The sequence below is a fragment of the Lynx rufus genome, unplaced genomic scaffold (assembly GCF_022079265.1).
Source record: "Lynx rufus isolate CCGP_SWC_20201006 ecotype Redwood Valley unplaced genomic scaffold, mLynRuf1.p SCAF_11, whole genome shotgun sequence".
In the NCBI taxonomy this organism is placed as follows: domain Eukaryota; kingdom Metazoa; phylum Chordata; class Mammalia; order Carnivora; family Felidae; genus Lynx; species Lynx rufus.
This window is the reverse complement of record NW_025814825.1, coordinates 69,080,224-69,095,010: the sequence shown is the minus strand read 5'-3', so window position 1 is coordinate 69,095,010 and position 14,787 is coordinate 69,080,224. Positions and strand designations below refer to the sequence as shown.

Sequence of the window (14,787 nt, the reverse complement as noted above, 5' to 3'; positions counted from 1 at the left end):
ACTGCACGACCAGATGACCTACACCTAATATGAACAGTATAGCAATATGAACATCAAAGCAACAGGGGACAAGCAGGGTTTCCCCGCTGCCTGTCATGACCCCAGCTGACGGGCACACCTGTGACCTGGGGTCAGAGCCACATCAACGACCCACCGGCCCAAAGCCAGGGCTCACCAGCTGCTCAGTGAGCAGAGACACACAGCACACAGCCACATACAGACATTCTATTCACTTCAGCAGGAATGAAACTGTGATGATTGTGATCACAACAACTAATGTAATAATCATAGAGTAAACGGTGCTTTATACCAAAAGGAATATTTTCTTGTTTCTAATTTTTTTAAGTTTACTTATTTATTTTGAGAGTGACAGAGACAGCACAAGTGGGGAAGTGGCAGCAAAAGAGGGAGAGAGAGAATCCTAGGCAGGCTCTGCACTGCCAGCACAGAGCCCGACAGGGGGCTCAATCCCACAAAGCCATGAGATCATGACTTGACCCAAAACCAAAAGTTGGACACTTAACCGACTGAGCCACCCAGGCGCCCCAGGAATATTTTCTTAAAGAATTGTGTCCAGGAAAAATGCTCAACATCATTCATCAAAGGGGAATACAAATCAAAACCACAATGAAATACCACCTCACACCTGTCAGAATGGCTAACACTAACAACTCAGGCAGCAACGGATGTTGGCGAGGATGCGGAGAGAGAGGATCTCTTTTGTATTGTTGGTGGGAATGCAAGCTGGTGCAGCCACTCTGGAAAACAGTATGGAGGCTCCTCAAAAAACTAAAAATAGAACTACCCTATGACCCAGCAATTGCACTACTAGGCATTTACCCACAGGATACAGATGTGCTGTTTCGAAGGGACACACGCACCCCCATGTTTATAGCAGCACTATTGACAATAGCCAAAGTACGGAAAGAACCCAAATGTCCATCGAGGATGAATGGACAAAGAAAATGTGGTATATATATATATATATATATATATATACACACACACACACACACACACACACACACACAATAGAGTATTACTCAGCAATCAAAAAGAATGAAATCTTGCCATTTGCAACTACGTGGATGGACCTGGAGGGTATTATGCTAAGTGAAATTAGTCAGTCAGAGAAAAGACAAAAATCATACGACTTCACTCCTATGAGGACTTTAAGAGACAAAACAGATGAACATAAGGGAAGGGAAACAAAAATAATATAAAAACAGGGAGGGGTACAAAACATAAAAGACTCTTAAGTACAGAGAACAAAGTGAGGGTTGCTGGAGGGGTTGTGGAGGGGGGTGGGCTAAATGGGTAAGGGGCATTGAGGAAAACACTTCTTGGGATGAGCACTGGGTGTTATACGTAGGGAATGAATCACTGGAATCTACTCCTGAAATCATTATAGCACTCTATGCTAACTCAGATGTAAATTAAAGTATAAATAAGTAAATAAAAATAAAGAATTGCATTCAGAGCAACTCAGTCATCTTCAGAGTAGAAATCATCGTGGACAGTATCCCCGGGGGCTGTCAGGGTGGCCCCTCCGCTCACAGCTGCCAGGCTGAGTCACTGCATTCAAGTCGGGGACAGTAGGTGGACAGAGACTCAGGTCATGGGTCTGCACTGTGCTCACCATGTAACCATGAGTCTCTTCAACAAAGTGAGACTCTAGCCCCACTTCGTCCTGCCAACAGGACAGGTGAGGGGGAACCCAGGTCCTCACAGTGCAGACATGGTGGTCACTCTCATTGTGCAGATGGGCATGATGACAGAGCCGCTGACAGCTGACAGATGGAGCACAGGGTCACAGAGCCACTGAGACGGGGAGCAGGGCCCACCCCGGCTCCTGGCCGAGGCTGTGCTGCCTCGAGTGACAAGTAATGCCTGATGTGTGGCCCAGAGAAGCTCACAGCAACTCTGTGGCCCCATCCAACATTTCTTCATATTTAAGAGGAGCTTGTTAGCCAACCACATGCATTTCAAACAGAAAGGTTTTGGGAGATGTGCTGGGACAAAGAGGTTGACCTGACCCACCATCTCCAAGGAAACACAGCATGGTGCAATGCAGCCCTGCTGGTCAGTGGGGATAAACGGGTTCCCACAGAAGCCCTGTCCTGCTCTCAAATCCAAGATCAAGAGAGATCTGACTCATATCCCAGTGGCAAATGAGCATGAAGAAACGCCCAACTTCATAGTCATCAGGAAATGTAAGTTGAAACCACAATGTGACACATCCTCCAGGATGGCTCAAATGCAGACAGTACTAAGTGCTGACGAGGACAGAGAGTGCTCCTACACCCCCTAAGGGACTGGACGGTGCAGCAATCATTCAGAAAGACTGCTCATCTGCTAAAGCTGAACAGACACAGACCTATGACCCAGTGATTCCATTCTTGTATATGTGCCCAAAGGGAGCACCTGGGTGGTTCAGTCAGTTAAGCATCCAACGTCAGCTCAGGTCATGATCTCAAAGTTTGCAAGTTCAAGACCCATGTCAGGCTCTCTGCTGTCAGCGCAGAGCCCACTTCAGATCCTCTGTCCACACCCCCCACCTCTCTGCATCTCTGCACCTCTCTCTCTCAGAAATAAACATTAAAAAAAAAGAAAAGGAATGCATGCATATTCTCCCTGAAAGAGCAGAACTACTTATAATAAACAAAAGATAGAAACAACCTAAATGTCCATCAACAGTTGAGTGGTGAATCGTGATCTGTTCGTGCAATGGGAATGAATTTCAGCTGCACACGCCTCCTGAGAGAGCCTCACAGCCATGATGTTGAGGGAAAATGCCACACCCACAAGAGCACATCGTGTGGTTTCGCTTACATAAAGACAAAAACAGGCAAAACTAACCTGTGGTGGTAGGTGGTTAAGATCATGGTTACATTTGGGGGCCATGGGGTCCATCTGGCTCTCAGCAGGGTGCTGGTTTCATACGTGTGTGCTGTTTCTAAGAATTCATCAAGGGTCTCTGGCTAGCTCAGTCAGTTAAGTGTCTGGCTCTTGACTTCAGCTCAGATCATGATCTCACAGTTGTGGGTTCAAGCCCTGGAGCCTGCTTGGGAATTCCTCTCTCTCCCTCTCTCTCTGCCCCTCCCCTGTTCACATGCGCTGTCTCTTTCAGATATTTCAAATATTTCAAATAATTCATCAAATTATACACCTAAGGTTTGGGCACTTTTCTTTATGCATTTTATGATTCAATAAAAAGTTTGCACACTGGATGTAGTCCACAACACGGTGACTACATTGGGTCACACTGTGTTGTATTTTTTAAAGCTGCTGAGAGAGTGGATGTTAAAAGTTCTCATCACAAGAAAAAAAGTTGTTACTATGTGTGGTGATGGATGTTAACTAAACTTGTGGTGATCATTTCTCAGTATACACAAATACCAAATCATTGTGTTGTATGCCTAAAACTAATATAATGTTATCTATCAATCAGACGTCGATATAAATAAATAGTAAATAACTGCAAAGTACTGTCAAAGTTTTGTTTGCCACATACTTACATAGCTTACTAGAAATCAAAAGGGGTGAACAAGCAGCCCTTTGCCTGGCGTGACTGTGTTCTGGGTGCAGGTGGGGAAGTGTTGGAGACCTGCCATGATGTGCAGCCTGCTGGTGTTTAAGGTCGCAGCCACACTGCATGATGCTCTGGGGGCAGCCCACAGACCCTGTCCCAACTGAATGTGGCAGCCAGGGTCCTTGCAGGAAAATTCCACACAAACCGGGGAATCCAACGTCTGCTGAGGCTGGGAAGCAGTCAACACACCTCATCTCCCACAGCGCCCCCTCTCCTGGCTCTGCCTCCTGCTGCAGCCACCCCACTCTCTGGAGGCTGTGTCCAACAACATAATTGTTTAAAACTAATTGCCTCCTCTGAGCCAAACTCCTCTGAGTGAATTTGGTGTCGTTAGTAACTGAGATAGACTTCGTCACACTCATGATGATGCCCTAGAGTCCCGGGTCCCACAACTCCCTGTGCCTAACAAGCCAGAACCACCCAACTTGTCATCAACTGGGGCCTGACAAGGCATGTCCCCCCATTGGCTGCTCAGCCTCCGGCAGCCCACCCACCTTCTTTTTAATGATGCCCCTGGGAAGACAGCACTTTGGTCTCCCAGCTGTTAAAACTTCTCCCATCAAAGTTGGCTGGAACTGTAAACTTTGATTGGGTACCAAGAGGTTTATTAAGGATTTTCCAATTGCCTGAAGAACACAAACTTTTTCTCAGAAACAGGGCTCAAGCTAAAACACACCCCCTTGGGTGAAGCAGGTCAGGCAGGGGGCAGAGGCTGAGCAGACAGCCCCAGCTCAGCATGAGCTGTGCTGTGTTGGAGAACAGCCCAGGAGGCACAGAAGTGTCACAGACTCAGTGTGCCCAGGGCCCTTGCTGCCTACGAGGAGCTGGCATCTCCTGGACAGCATCCTCCTGGGGAGGAAGCTGCAGCCAAGCTCCAAGCTCAGTTCCAGCCAAGCTGTTCATTCCAAGTTCCTCTTGAGGGTGAGCACAGGAACTCTATGTCTACAGATCCAGGGTAGACAGGCCCCACATTGCCCCCTGGTCTTCAAAGAATTACTGAAATGGCCCCAAAGCCTCAAAATTCTCACCTTCAACCTAGGGCTGGAGTGATCCAGGATGCCCCACAAAGCGCCTCTTCTGATGGCCACTCTCACCTGATGTGAGGTCACTCCAGAATTTACCTTCTCTTGTTCCACAATACCAGGCATTTTCCATCAAATGTGATGCTATCCCCATAGGTTCACCTCACTTCCTCCTTCAGCTGTTGCCACTTCCTGGCTCCTTGATGGAGTATCAGTGTGTACTCTCTGCTCACCCTCTCCCAAGCCTCTGTCCCCACCACCTCACCCAAACTACTCTGTCACAGCCATGTGGCCTCTCCCACAGTGAAGCCAAAGGTCCAGATGAGGGTGGGAAGGCACTATCAGTAGCACCTGGCTCTCTGCTTCCCTCGTGCCTGCTCTTCCCGGTTCCCTGGGCTGGTGCCATCACGCTCCTGATCTCTTAGCATCAGAAGGGCTCAGGCTCATCATCCAACTTCTCTTTTCTCTCCTCAGCCCCTCCTCTGGGGTCTCACCCAGTCTTGTGACTTCCGCTGCAACATTCTCAAATAAGTACCACTGTCCAGGCTCTCCCCGGAGGTCCAGACCTGTGTCCAGCTACTCACTGACCATCTCCACTCAGACATCTCCTCATCTCACAGACTTGATGTGTCCAAAGTAGAGCCCTTGAAATTCCCTCCAAAATTGCTCTATCCACAGCTTTTTCCACCTCTACTGATGGACTCTATCCTTCTAGTTGCTCAGGCCAAAACCCTGAGTCACTCTTGGCCCTTCTTTTTCCGTCACATCCCATCAGCAGTTGTATTGGATCTACTCTGAGAATATATCTAGACCCCAGTGGCTTCTTCCTCCACCATTGCCATCACCACCACCTCTCACTTGGATTATTGCAATGGCCTCCCAACGGCACTCCCTGTTTCCACACTACAGTGTCTCTTCTACATATTCAAAATCTCATCACTCCTCTACTCAAACCCCTAAGAGCTTCCAACTCATTCAGAGCACAATTAAGGTCCTCATCAGGACCTGCAAGGTTCTGCATAACCTGGATCGCCTCCATTCTGATATCACCTTCTCTTACTATACTCTTCTATCACCTCACTCTAGACACATAGGCTCCACAGCTGCTCCTCAAACACCCTGGAAACATTCCTTCCCTCTGTGGAATAGGAAAGGGGGGAGGGGAAAGGGAAGGAATCAAAAAGTTGGAAGAAAAGGAGGGCTTGGGTGGGTCAACAGATGTATGAATAGATGGGTGAATGGATGGTGGGCAGATGGCTGGCTGGATTAGTGGGTGGATGGATGGATGGATGGATGGTAGGTATGTAGAAAAATGGTGGGTAGATAGATGGTGAGTAGACGGATGGATCTTAGGTGGGTGATTGGACTGGTGAGTGAGAAGATGACAGTGCTAATGGTAGGGACACAGATAATAGCCACTGGCCTCTGTTCTCAAGGAGCTAACAGTGTAGGGGGAATCAACACTGACAGATAAACACTACAACATCCTTTTGCCAGGAAAAGGTGGCTTAGGATGGAGTCAGGAGTCACCTGAACAGCTTTAGGAGAGAGTGCACCTTAATCACAGGCTCAGAAATGGCCACCATGACCAGATGGTTGAAATAAAAACCAAATCCAGACATAGCCAAGTCCACAAGGCAAAGAGTCCAGCTCAAGATCTGGGTCACCCAAGTTGCATTTGGGTGGGGCTTTCCTCAAAAACCAGTGGAGTTCTACAGCCACAGGCCAACCTTTATGGTAGCCCAGAGGCAGATGGCATGCCATGAGCATGAGTAACCCTGATGTGTTAAGGGGCAGCTGACCCTGAGGATTTTGGTTGTCTCGGGTGCCCAAGGAATGGGCATGGGGCTCCTGGGAGCACGGGATGAGGGAGGTAACCCAAGAGCTGAGGCCTAAAGAATATGGAGCCAGCACAAGAGGAAAGGGTGCTCCTGAGAGTGGGGACAGCACATCAAGAACACAGAGAGATAAGGAAACACAGGTCACAGAGAGGAACCAGGACTCAGAACAATCACACCACAATGTTTGTACATATTAGTGTGACCAAGGTGATGAGAGAGGATGGGTTTCCAGAACTTTTAACTAAATTTATTTGTTTTCTAGAAGAGGGAGGAGTAGTGAGCTAGGTGATGAAGTCTGAGGGTGAAGGTCTGGGTACAGCTTTGCAGACTGGCTGGCTGTGGTGACCTCTGCCTGGTCTTACCTTGTGTGGAAAACAAGATGATAAAACCTTACCTGGTCTACTTTTCAAGGAAGCCATGGGCATGAAATGAGATGATGTGATCTATAAAATGTAATGACCAGACCACATGTAAGGGAGTTTTGTTGTTCACATTCACTGGGTCAATAGCACAGCACAGGAGACAGACCCGCTCACACTGTGGGGTGTAAACTGACACAGCCTTTTGATGCAAGGCAGTAATTTGGCAAGGAATCAAGCTTGGGTGCAAAGAGGCTCATTCGGGCACGTTATTTGCAGTGTCGTCTATAAAGGAAAAACATGGAGATCCTCTAAATGCCAATTAGTAGGAAGTTGGTGAAATAAATTATGGTATATCATTTACTTGAATGATAACTGCTAATTAAAAATAAGACTTAGGACTGTTATTTGTTGATATGAAAATATATAGTCATATATATATTAAATGGAAATTTCGGTTGCAAACTTTGGTGTCCTGTGATCATATTTTTATAAAAGTGAGGATATACTTAGAAAAGCATTTTAAACAACCTATACTAAGCCATGGATATGGTCATTTCTTAACCACCCTTACAATGAGCATATATGCTTTACTAATAAGGAGAAAAAGGAAGGTTATTTGTCCCCTTAAAAATGTTCATATAGGGGTGCCTGGGTGGCGCAGTCGGTTAAGCGTCCGACTTCAGCCAGGTCACGATCTCGCGGTCCGTGAGTTCGAGCCCCGCGTCGGGCTCTGGGCTGATGATGGCCCAGAGCCTGGAGCCTGCTTCCGATTCTGTGTCTCCCTCTCTCTTTGCCCCTCCCCCGTTCATGCTCTGTCTCTCTCTGTCCCAAAAATAAATAAACGTTGAAAAAAAAATTAAAAAAAAATGTTCATATTATCTATTAAAGAAATTGAATCAATAATTAATAATCTTCAAGAAGAAAAAGCCCCAGACCCAGATGGTTTCACTGATAAGTTCTACCAAACACTTAAGAAGGAAATGATTCCAGTTCTCTACAAGCTCTTCCAGAAACTAAAAGCAGAGGGAAAACTTCATAACTCATTCTATAAAGGCAGCATTACCCTAGTAACAAAACCAGACAAAGACATTACAGGAAAGAAAAACTATGGAATACAGGTCATGAACATAGGTATACAAATCCTCAAAAAATATTAGTAAATCAAATCCAACAATTTCTCTTTTAAAAAAAACTATACACCACAATCAAGTGGGATTTATTCCAGGTATGCAAGATGGAACCTCTAAAAACCAATTAACGTAATCCATCACATCCAAAGGCTAAAGACAAAAAGTCGTATGATCATATAAATGGATGCAGAAAATGCATTTGAAAAAATCCAATATCCATTCATGATGAAAACTCAGCAAACTAGGATTGGAAGGGAATTTCCTCAATTTTCCTACAAAAAAACCTACAGCTAACGCCATGCTTAATGATGAGAAACTAGATATTTCCCCTCCTGAAACTGGAAAAAAGGCAAGTATGTCCCATCTCACTACTTAAGTTCAGCATCATACTGAAAGACTAAGCTAATGTGATAAGATAAGAAAAGGAAATAAAAGTATAGAGATTGGGAGGGAAGAAAGAAAATTTTTCTAGGATGACATGATTGTCTTTGTAGAAAATCCCATCCAAAAAATGACAAAAAACTCTTGTAATTAAACAGTAATTACAACAAAGTTGCAAAATACAAATTCAATGTACAAGTCAGTTTCTTTTATATATTACTTATATGTCAGCAATTAACAAATAGAATTTGAAATGTAAGACACAACAGCATTTCCATTGGCAAAAATAAAATACTTAGTTATAAATCATATAACATATACATATAACAAAATACATATAAGATCTATATGAGGAAAATTATAAAGCTCCAATGAGAGAAATCAAAGAAAGTCTAAATAAATGGAAAGATATTCCATGCTGATGCATAGGAAGACTCAATATTGTCAAGATGCCAATTCATCCCAATTTTAGTTATAAATTCAATGTAATCCAATCAAAATCCCAGCAAGTTAATTTGTAGGTGTCAAAAACTGATTCTGAAGTGTAGCCATCACAATACTGAAGAAAGACCAAGTCAGATGACTGACACTATCCGACCTCAAGACTTATGTGAAGCTGCAGTAATCAGCACAGTATTGGTGAGAGAACAGACTAATCAATCACTGAAAAAGAACAGACTCCTGTAAGTACAGGCAACTAATCATTGACAAAGGAGCAAAGACAATACAACGGCGAAAGGACAGTCTCTTCAACAAATGGCGCTGGAACAAGTGGACATCCACATGCAAAAAAAAAAAAAATGTAGACAGTGACTTTACACCTTGCACCAAAAAACTTAATTCAAAATAGATCCTAGAACTAAATGTAAAATGCAAAACTACAGAACTTCCAGAAGGTAACATAAGAGAAAATTGAGGTGATCTGGGGTTTGGTGATGGCTTATTAAGGTATAACACCAAAAACACAATCCATGAAAGGATAAGTTGGACATCATTAAGATTAAAACTTCTGCTCTGTGAAAGACATCCATTGGATAGAAGACTTGTATCCAAAATGCACAAAGAACACGTAAAATTCAACAATAAGAAAACAGACAACCCAATTTAAAAATGAGCAAGAGATATGAGCAGACACCCCACCAAAGAAGATACACAGATGGAAAATAAGTATATGCAAAGATGCTTATTAAGGATTGCAAATTAACAACCATGAGATACCACTATACACCGGTAGAAAGACTAACATCCAAAACACTGAGAACACTAATGCTGGCAAAGATGTAGAGCAGCAGAAACTCTAGTTCATTGTTGGAAGGAATGCAAAACAGTACAGCCGCTTTGGAAAACAGTTGGCCAGTTTCTTACAAAACTTAAAACATGGCCTTACCATACTATCCAGCAACCACACTCCTAGATATGTACCCAAGTAATTTGAAAACACATCTAACAAAAACCTACATCTAGATGCTTATAGCAGCTTCATTCATAATTGCCGAAATCTGGAAGCAGCCAACATGTTCTTGAATAGATGAGAATAAGTAAACTGTGGTCCATCCGGACAATGGAATATTATTCCGTAATAAAAAAGAAATAGGCTATCGACGCACAAAAGGAGATGGAGGAAACATATGCATATTGCTTAGGGAAAGAGGTCAATCTGGAAAGGCCCCATCCTGCACAATTCCACTCATATGACATAAAACTATAGCGAAAATAAAAAGATCGGAGCTTGCCAGGGGTTCAAGAAGGAGGGAGGAAGGACGAACACGTGGCACACAGGATTTTAGGCAGTAAAACTGCTCCGTGCGATTCTGTAATGGCGGACACGTTACAGGTGCGTTTGCCAAAACCCATAGAACGTGTAACACTCAGAGTGAGCCCTGATGTAAATTATGGACTTTAGTTAATAATAATGTGTTAATATTGGTTCATCAATTGTAATGAACGTACGCAACACTAATGCAAGATGCTAATAAGGAAAAACTGAGGGAGGGGTATATGGGAGCTCTACGTCCCTGCTCGATTTTTCTGTAAACCTAAAAGTGCCCTTAAAGTCTATTATTTTAAAAACCATTTTTAAAAAAGCTTTTCCCCTAAGAAGAAAGGAAAGGATTAAAAAGCAGGAAATGTTAAAAGCTGGTTCTCCTTCACTGACTTACTGAGGACCCTGAGACCCTCAGAGCCAAGACCGGCCGGGCCCAGAGGGCGGGGCTTCTGTCCGGGGCACCCTGTTGTGCTGACAGCTGCCCCAGGTGAGTGTGAGCAGAGCCGGGACCCTGGCTTACACCGCAGCACCCGCATTTCAAAGAGCTTCAGGTTCAAACTGTTCCCTGAGCTGCTCTAATGTTGCTCCCTGACCCCTGCCCCCCTCCTGCTGGACCCCGGTTTTGAAACCCAAACTTCCCTGAGGAAGGTGTGTCCAGCACCAGATCACTGAGGTGGCCTTGTCCTCGCGTGACTCGTTGGGTCACAAAAACTGCACAAAAACCCTTCAGTGATAAACGCATAGAGCACCTTGCGGGTATGAACCCCCACCCCCGACAGCTGGCGGTCCTCACCGTGAGCATCACCCCATTTGCCATGAGAAAGCCGAGGCTTGGGGAGGTCAGAAGCTGGACGGAGAAGCCCAGCTGGAGCCCCCTCCCTGGTCCCCAGCATGCCCTGCACCCCTCTTCCCCAGGGAACCACCAGAAGCGCTTCGTACCCACCAAGCCCACCAGGCCCGACCTCAGGCCTGCAGCCCGGCCCTCACACCGGCCGATAATGGAACACAGCATTCCCTTCAGGCCTCCAGAAACCGCCTAATTCCTAATCCAGAGAGGGGACACCGAAGGATTGGCGCGTTCCCAATGAGGGGGCCCCCAGAGCGGCTCTGAGCCAGGAGGAGGGCCCCCCCCCGCGCCAGGAGGAGAGGTGCCCCCGCGACTGGGGATCCAAGGCCGTGGCACCCACGGCCTGGAGGGGTGGAGGGCCATCCCAGACCTGCTCTGGGGCCCGGCAAAGCGGGTGCGGACGGAGCGCACGGTGTCTCCAGAAGGAGGGGAGCTGTGCCGCCCCTGCTCTGGGTCTTTAGCCCAGGGAAACCCTTGACAGGGGCAGGGACAAGAAGCATTTGTTGGTGGCTTGAGGAGGTCAAGCCTACATGGGCGAGGACCTCTGCCTGCGGCCACACCCAGGGTCACGCAGACCAGGGCATCCGCCTGGAGCGCTACCCGGGGCGGGTGGGGGACAAGCAAGGGCCAGAGTCCAGTTCCCTGAGCCGAGGACCCTCTGGAGGTTGACTGGCTGAGGACATGGGACCAGAGGGGAGGGACCAGAGGGGAGGGACGTGTGGGTGGGGGCGGTGGGGCACGGAGGTAGGGTGGGGCGTGGAGGAGCCTTGGTGGATCCCCTGCCCCGACTGGTGCTCTTGAAGTTCGTCCATCGAAACAGCCTCTGTCTCTGGGGAGGAGCATCGACAGTGAGGCCTCGATGAGAGAGCAAGAGAACGAGATCCCCTCCAAGCAAGCGGCTGGCCCACTGAAGTGGTTTCTGGCTGTGCTGACCCTTCTGTGTGGCCTTGAGGGGGTCGGTCAGCCTCTCTGGGCCTCCGGTGCCACAGCAATGAAGTTACAGGACCTTGGCCCCCCTCCCTGCCCTGCCCCGGCCGGCCTCCCACCCGGGTTCCGTGGCTGTGGACACACCATGCTGACGTGAGGTGTTCTAACTGACCACACCCCTCTAGCAAAGGCAAGAGTCGGTTACATGCAGACACGCTTTAATTCATGATTCGGAGATAACGTCACAAAAGCACAGGCTTCACGAGCATCATTAGCTACAGATGACCGAGTGGACGAGTCGGAGAGAGGCAGTATACTTTTACTCTGGCCCTGGGCCCACGGGGTGTCTGGGAACCCCACCTTCCCACTGTTGGGAGATGTCTCCTCAACCCACTGGGCAGACGCTTACCGGTACCTGTGGGCACAGGGTCACTGCAGAGAATAAACACCCTGGACGTGGCGTCCCTCGGCCTTGCCTGACCCGTGTGTGAGGTGGGAAGAGGGACAGTGCACCTGCTGAGTATGGGTGCCACCAGCAGCACCTCCCGAGCACCTGCTCCCGTCGGGCCCTGGACACACGGGCTCCCCGCACACTCATCAGGGCCCCATGGGATTGCGCACGCGCCGTCTCCATTCGTAGACAAAGTCACAGAGTCGTTATGTCACTTGCCCAAGTCACGCCGGCAGAGGGTTGGATTCGGAGCCTGTGCTTGCTGCTCTGAGAATATGTAATGATGGGCTGTCGCGTCAGACCAGGCCTCCACAGAGGTTCCAGACCCCGAGGACCTCACACCACTGAGCCACTCAGAGGCCGAACCAAGCCCCCCGCCCTTTGACACGGGTGCGTCCCGCAGTGCAGACCCCAGGAGGAGGTGAGCCCTGAGGGGGGTGCTCTGAGGCAAACCCACACGCTGACTCCAAACGGGAGTCCGTGTGCCACCAATGAGGGCAGACTCAGGAAGCCACGCGTGTTAGCAGTGGGGAAAAACCCAAGGGCAGACAGCCCACCCCTCACTGACAAGACAGCTCGCAGCCCCCCGGGACCCAGACCGGGCCGGGGGCTCACGGGCTGGTCCAGCGCCCAGTACTGGCGGGCAGCGGCTATGTGCCAGGGCACATAGTGCTTCCCGGGGCGTCGTGTCCTCATTTCGCTTCCACAATCTGTGTCTGGACCCCGGGGGCTGAGCACCCCCAAGCCTGTGAGAGGGGCGGAGACCCCCTGAGGCCGGGATGGGAGGGCCCCTCCCACACCGCCAAGCACCCTTCCCGAGCCCCCTGCCGCCCAAGAGCCCCCGCCCACACTGGGACATCAGGATGCTGTTTCCAGCCCGTGCAGAGAGCGATGCTGAGCGCTGGCTCCCACAGACGGGGCAGTCCGATGGCCCGGTCCCACTGTGTGCGCTCGGAGCGTTCACTTCCGCTGCACCGACCTCCGCAGAGCCTCCCTGACGTCCTTGTTCCTCAGGGTGTATATGAAGGGGTTCAGCACGGGAGTGACAACGGTGTTCAGCACCGTGACGGCCTTGGTCAGGTCCAGCGAGCTCTCCACCGAGGTCCTCACATGCAGGAAGATGGTGGAGCCGTACCAGATGAGGACCACGGTGAGATGGGAGGAGCAGGTGGAGAAGGCTCTGTGCCGGCCCCGGGCCGAGGGGATCCTGATGATGGTGGCAGCGATGTAGGCGTAGGAGAGCAGCGTGACAAAGCAGGAGCCCAGGATGACACAGAAGGCAATGCCGAAGGCCGCCAGCTCCACACCCCGCGTGTCGCTGCAGGACAGCACGATCCAGGGCGCGATGTCACAGAAGAAGTGGTTGATGACGTGGGAGCGGCAGAAGGAGAGGCGAGCAACGAGGGCAGCGGGCACGGTGATGGCGGAGAAGCCGCACAGCCAGGAGCCCAGAGCGAGGCGGGCGGAGAGCCCAGGCGTCATGGTGCTGCCGTAGCGCAGCGGCAGGCAGATGGCCAGGTAGCGGTCGTAAGCCATCGCGGCCAGCAGGAAGTACTCGGTGCAGCCCAGCGAGAAGACGAAGTACATCTGCGCCGCGCAGCCCGCCAAGGAGATGGCTCCACTGTGCGAGGCGAACGTGGCCAGGGCCTTGGGCACACAGGCCGTGGTGAACCAGATCTCCAGGAAGGAGAGGTTGCAGAGGAAGAAGTACATGGGCGTCTGCAGGCGCCGGTGCGCCCCGACCAGGGAGATGATGGCCGGGTTCCCGGCCACCGTGAGCACGTACGCGACCAGGAAGAGGAGGAAGGGCCAGGTCTGCAGGCCCCGTGGCCCCGGGAAGCCCAGTAGGATGAATGTGGAGAGGTTCTGGCTGCGGCCCCAGGCCATGAAGGCGGCCCGGACACCCACCACCCTCGCCAGTACGCGGGACCTCCTACCCCAAGCCCTCCCTGAGGCCTAGGAACGGAGGGGCCCGGCCCGTTCCCCTCTCCCTGGGGTCCACTCACCTCGTCTCTAATCCCAGTGCTCCAGCCAGGCCTGGTGTCCCTGTGGGAGCCCGTGGACCACGGATGACCGTGGACCTCGCCCTCTTGGGGGGAAGCCGCTCAGGAGACTGGACCCAGGTTATCAGTCGCTTGCCACCTAGGGAGGGGGGACATCTCCTCATTCTAGACTCCTTGTCACCTTGTGGGAGGGGTCCTTATTCTAGACTCACGAGGCCAGGGAAAGGACAGGAATTGTCATGTTTTCACAAATGAAATTACGTATGGCTTCATTTTTCGCATTTTCATCCAACAAACCAGATTGATTCCTAGGAAAGCATTCTTACCTCTGTGCCCAGTAAAGCCCCCCCCACACACACACCCAGCACAACAACGGTCAGAGGAAGCCCATGGGGGCCCTGCTCTCCTTGCCTGGGGCTGTCACCCTGGATTATTCGTTAGCTGGGAACCCGGCAGCCAGCAGGCT

The 14,787-nt window shown here is 49.7% G+C and overlaps 1 protein-coding gene across 1 annotated transcript; it reads right to left on the bottom strand.

Moving 5' to 3' along the window:
* Positions 1 to 13,278: 13,278 nt before the first annotated feature.
* Positions 13,279 to 14,205, bottom strand: LOC124506810 (olfactory receptor 287-like). Its single transcript, XM_047072795.1, has one exon. It carries the CDS (start codon positions 14,203 to 14,205, stop codon positions 13,279 to 13,281), a length of 927 nt encoding a protein of 308 aa, XP_046928751.1.
* Between the last annotated feature and the right edge of the window lie 582 nt (positions 14,206 to 14,787).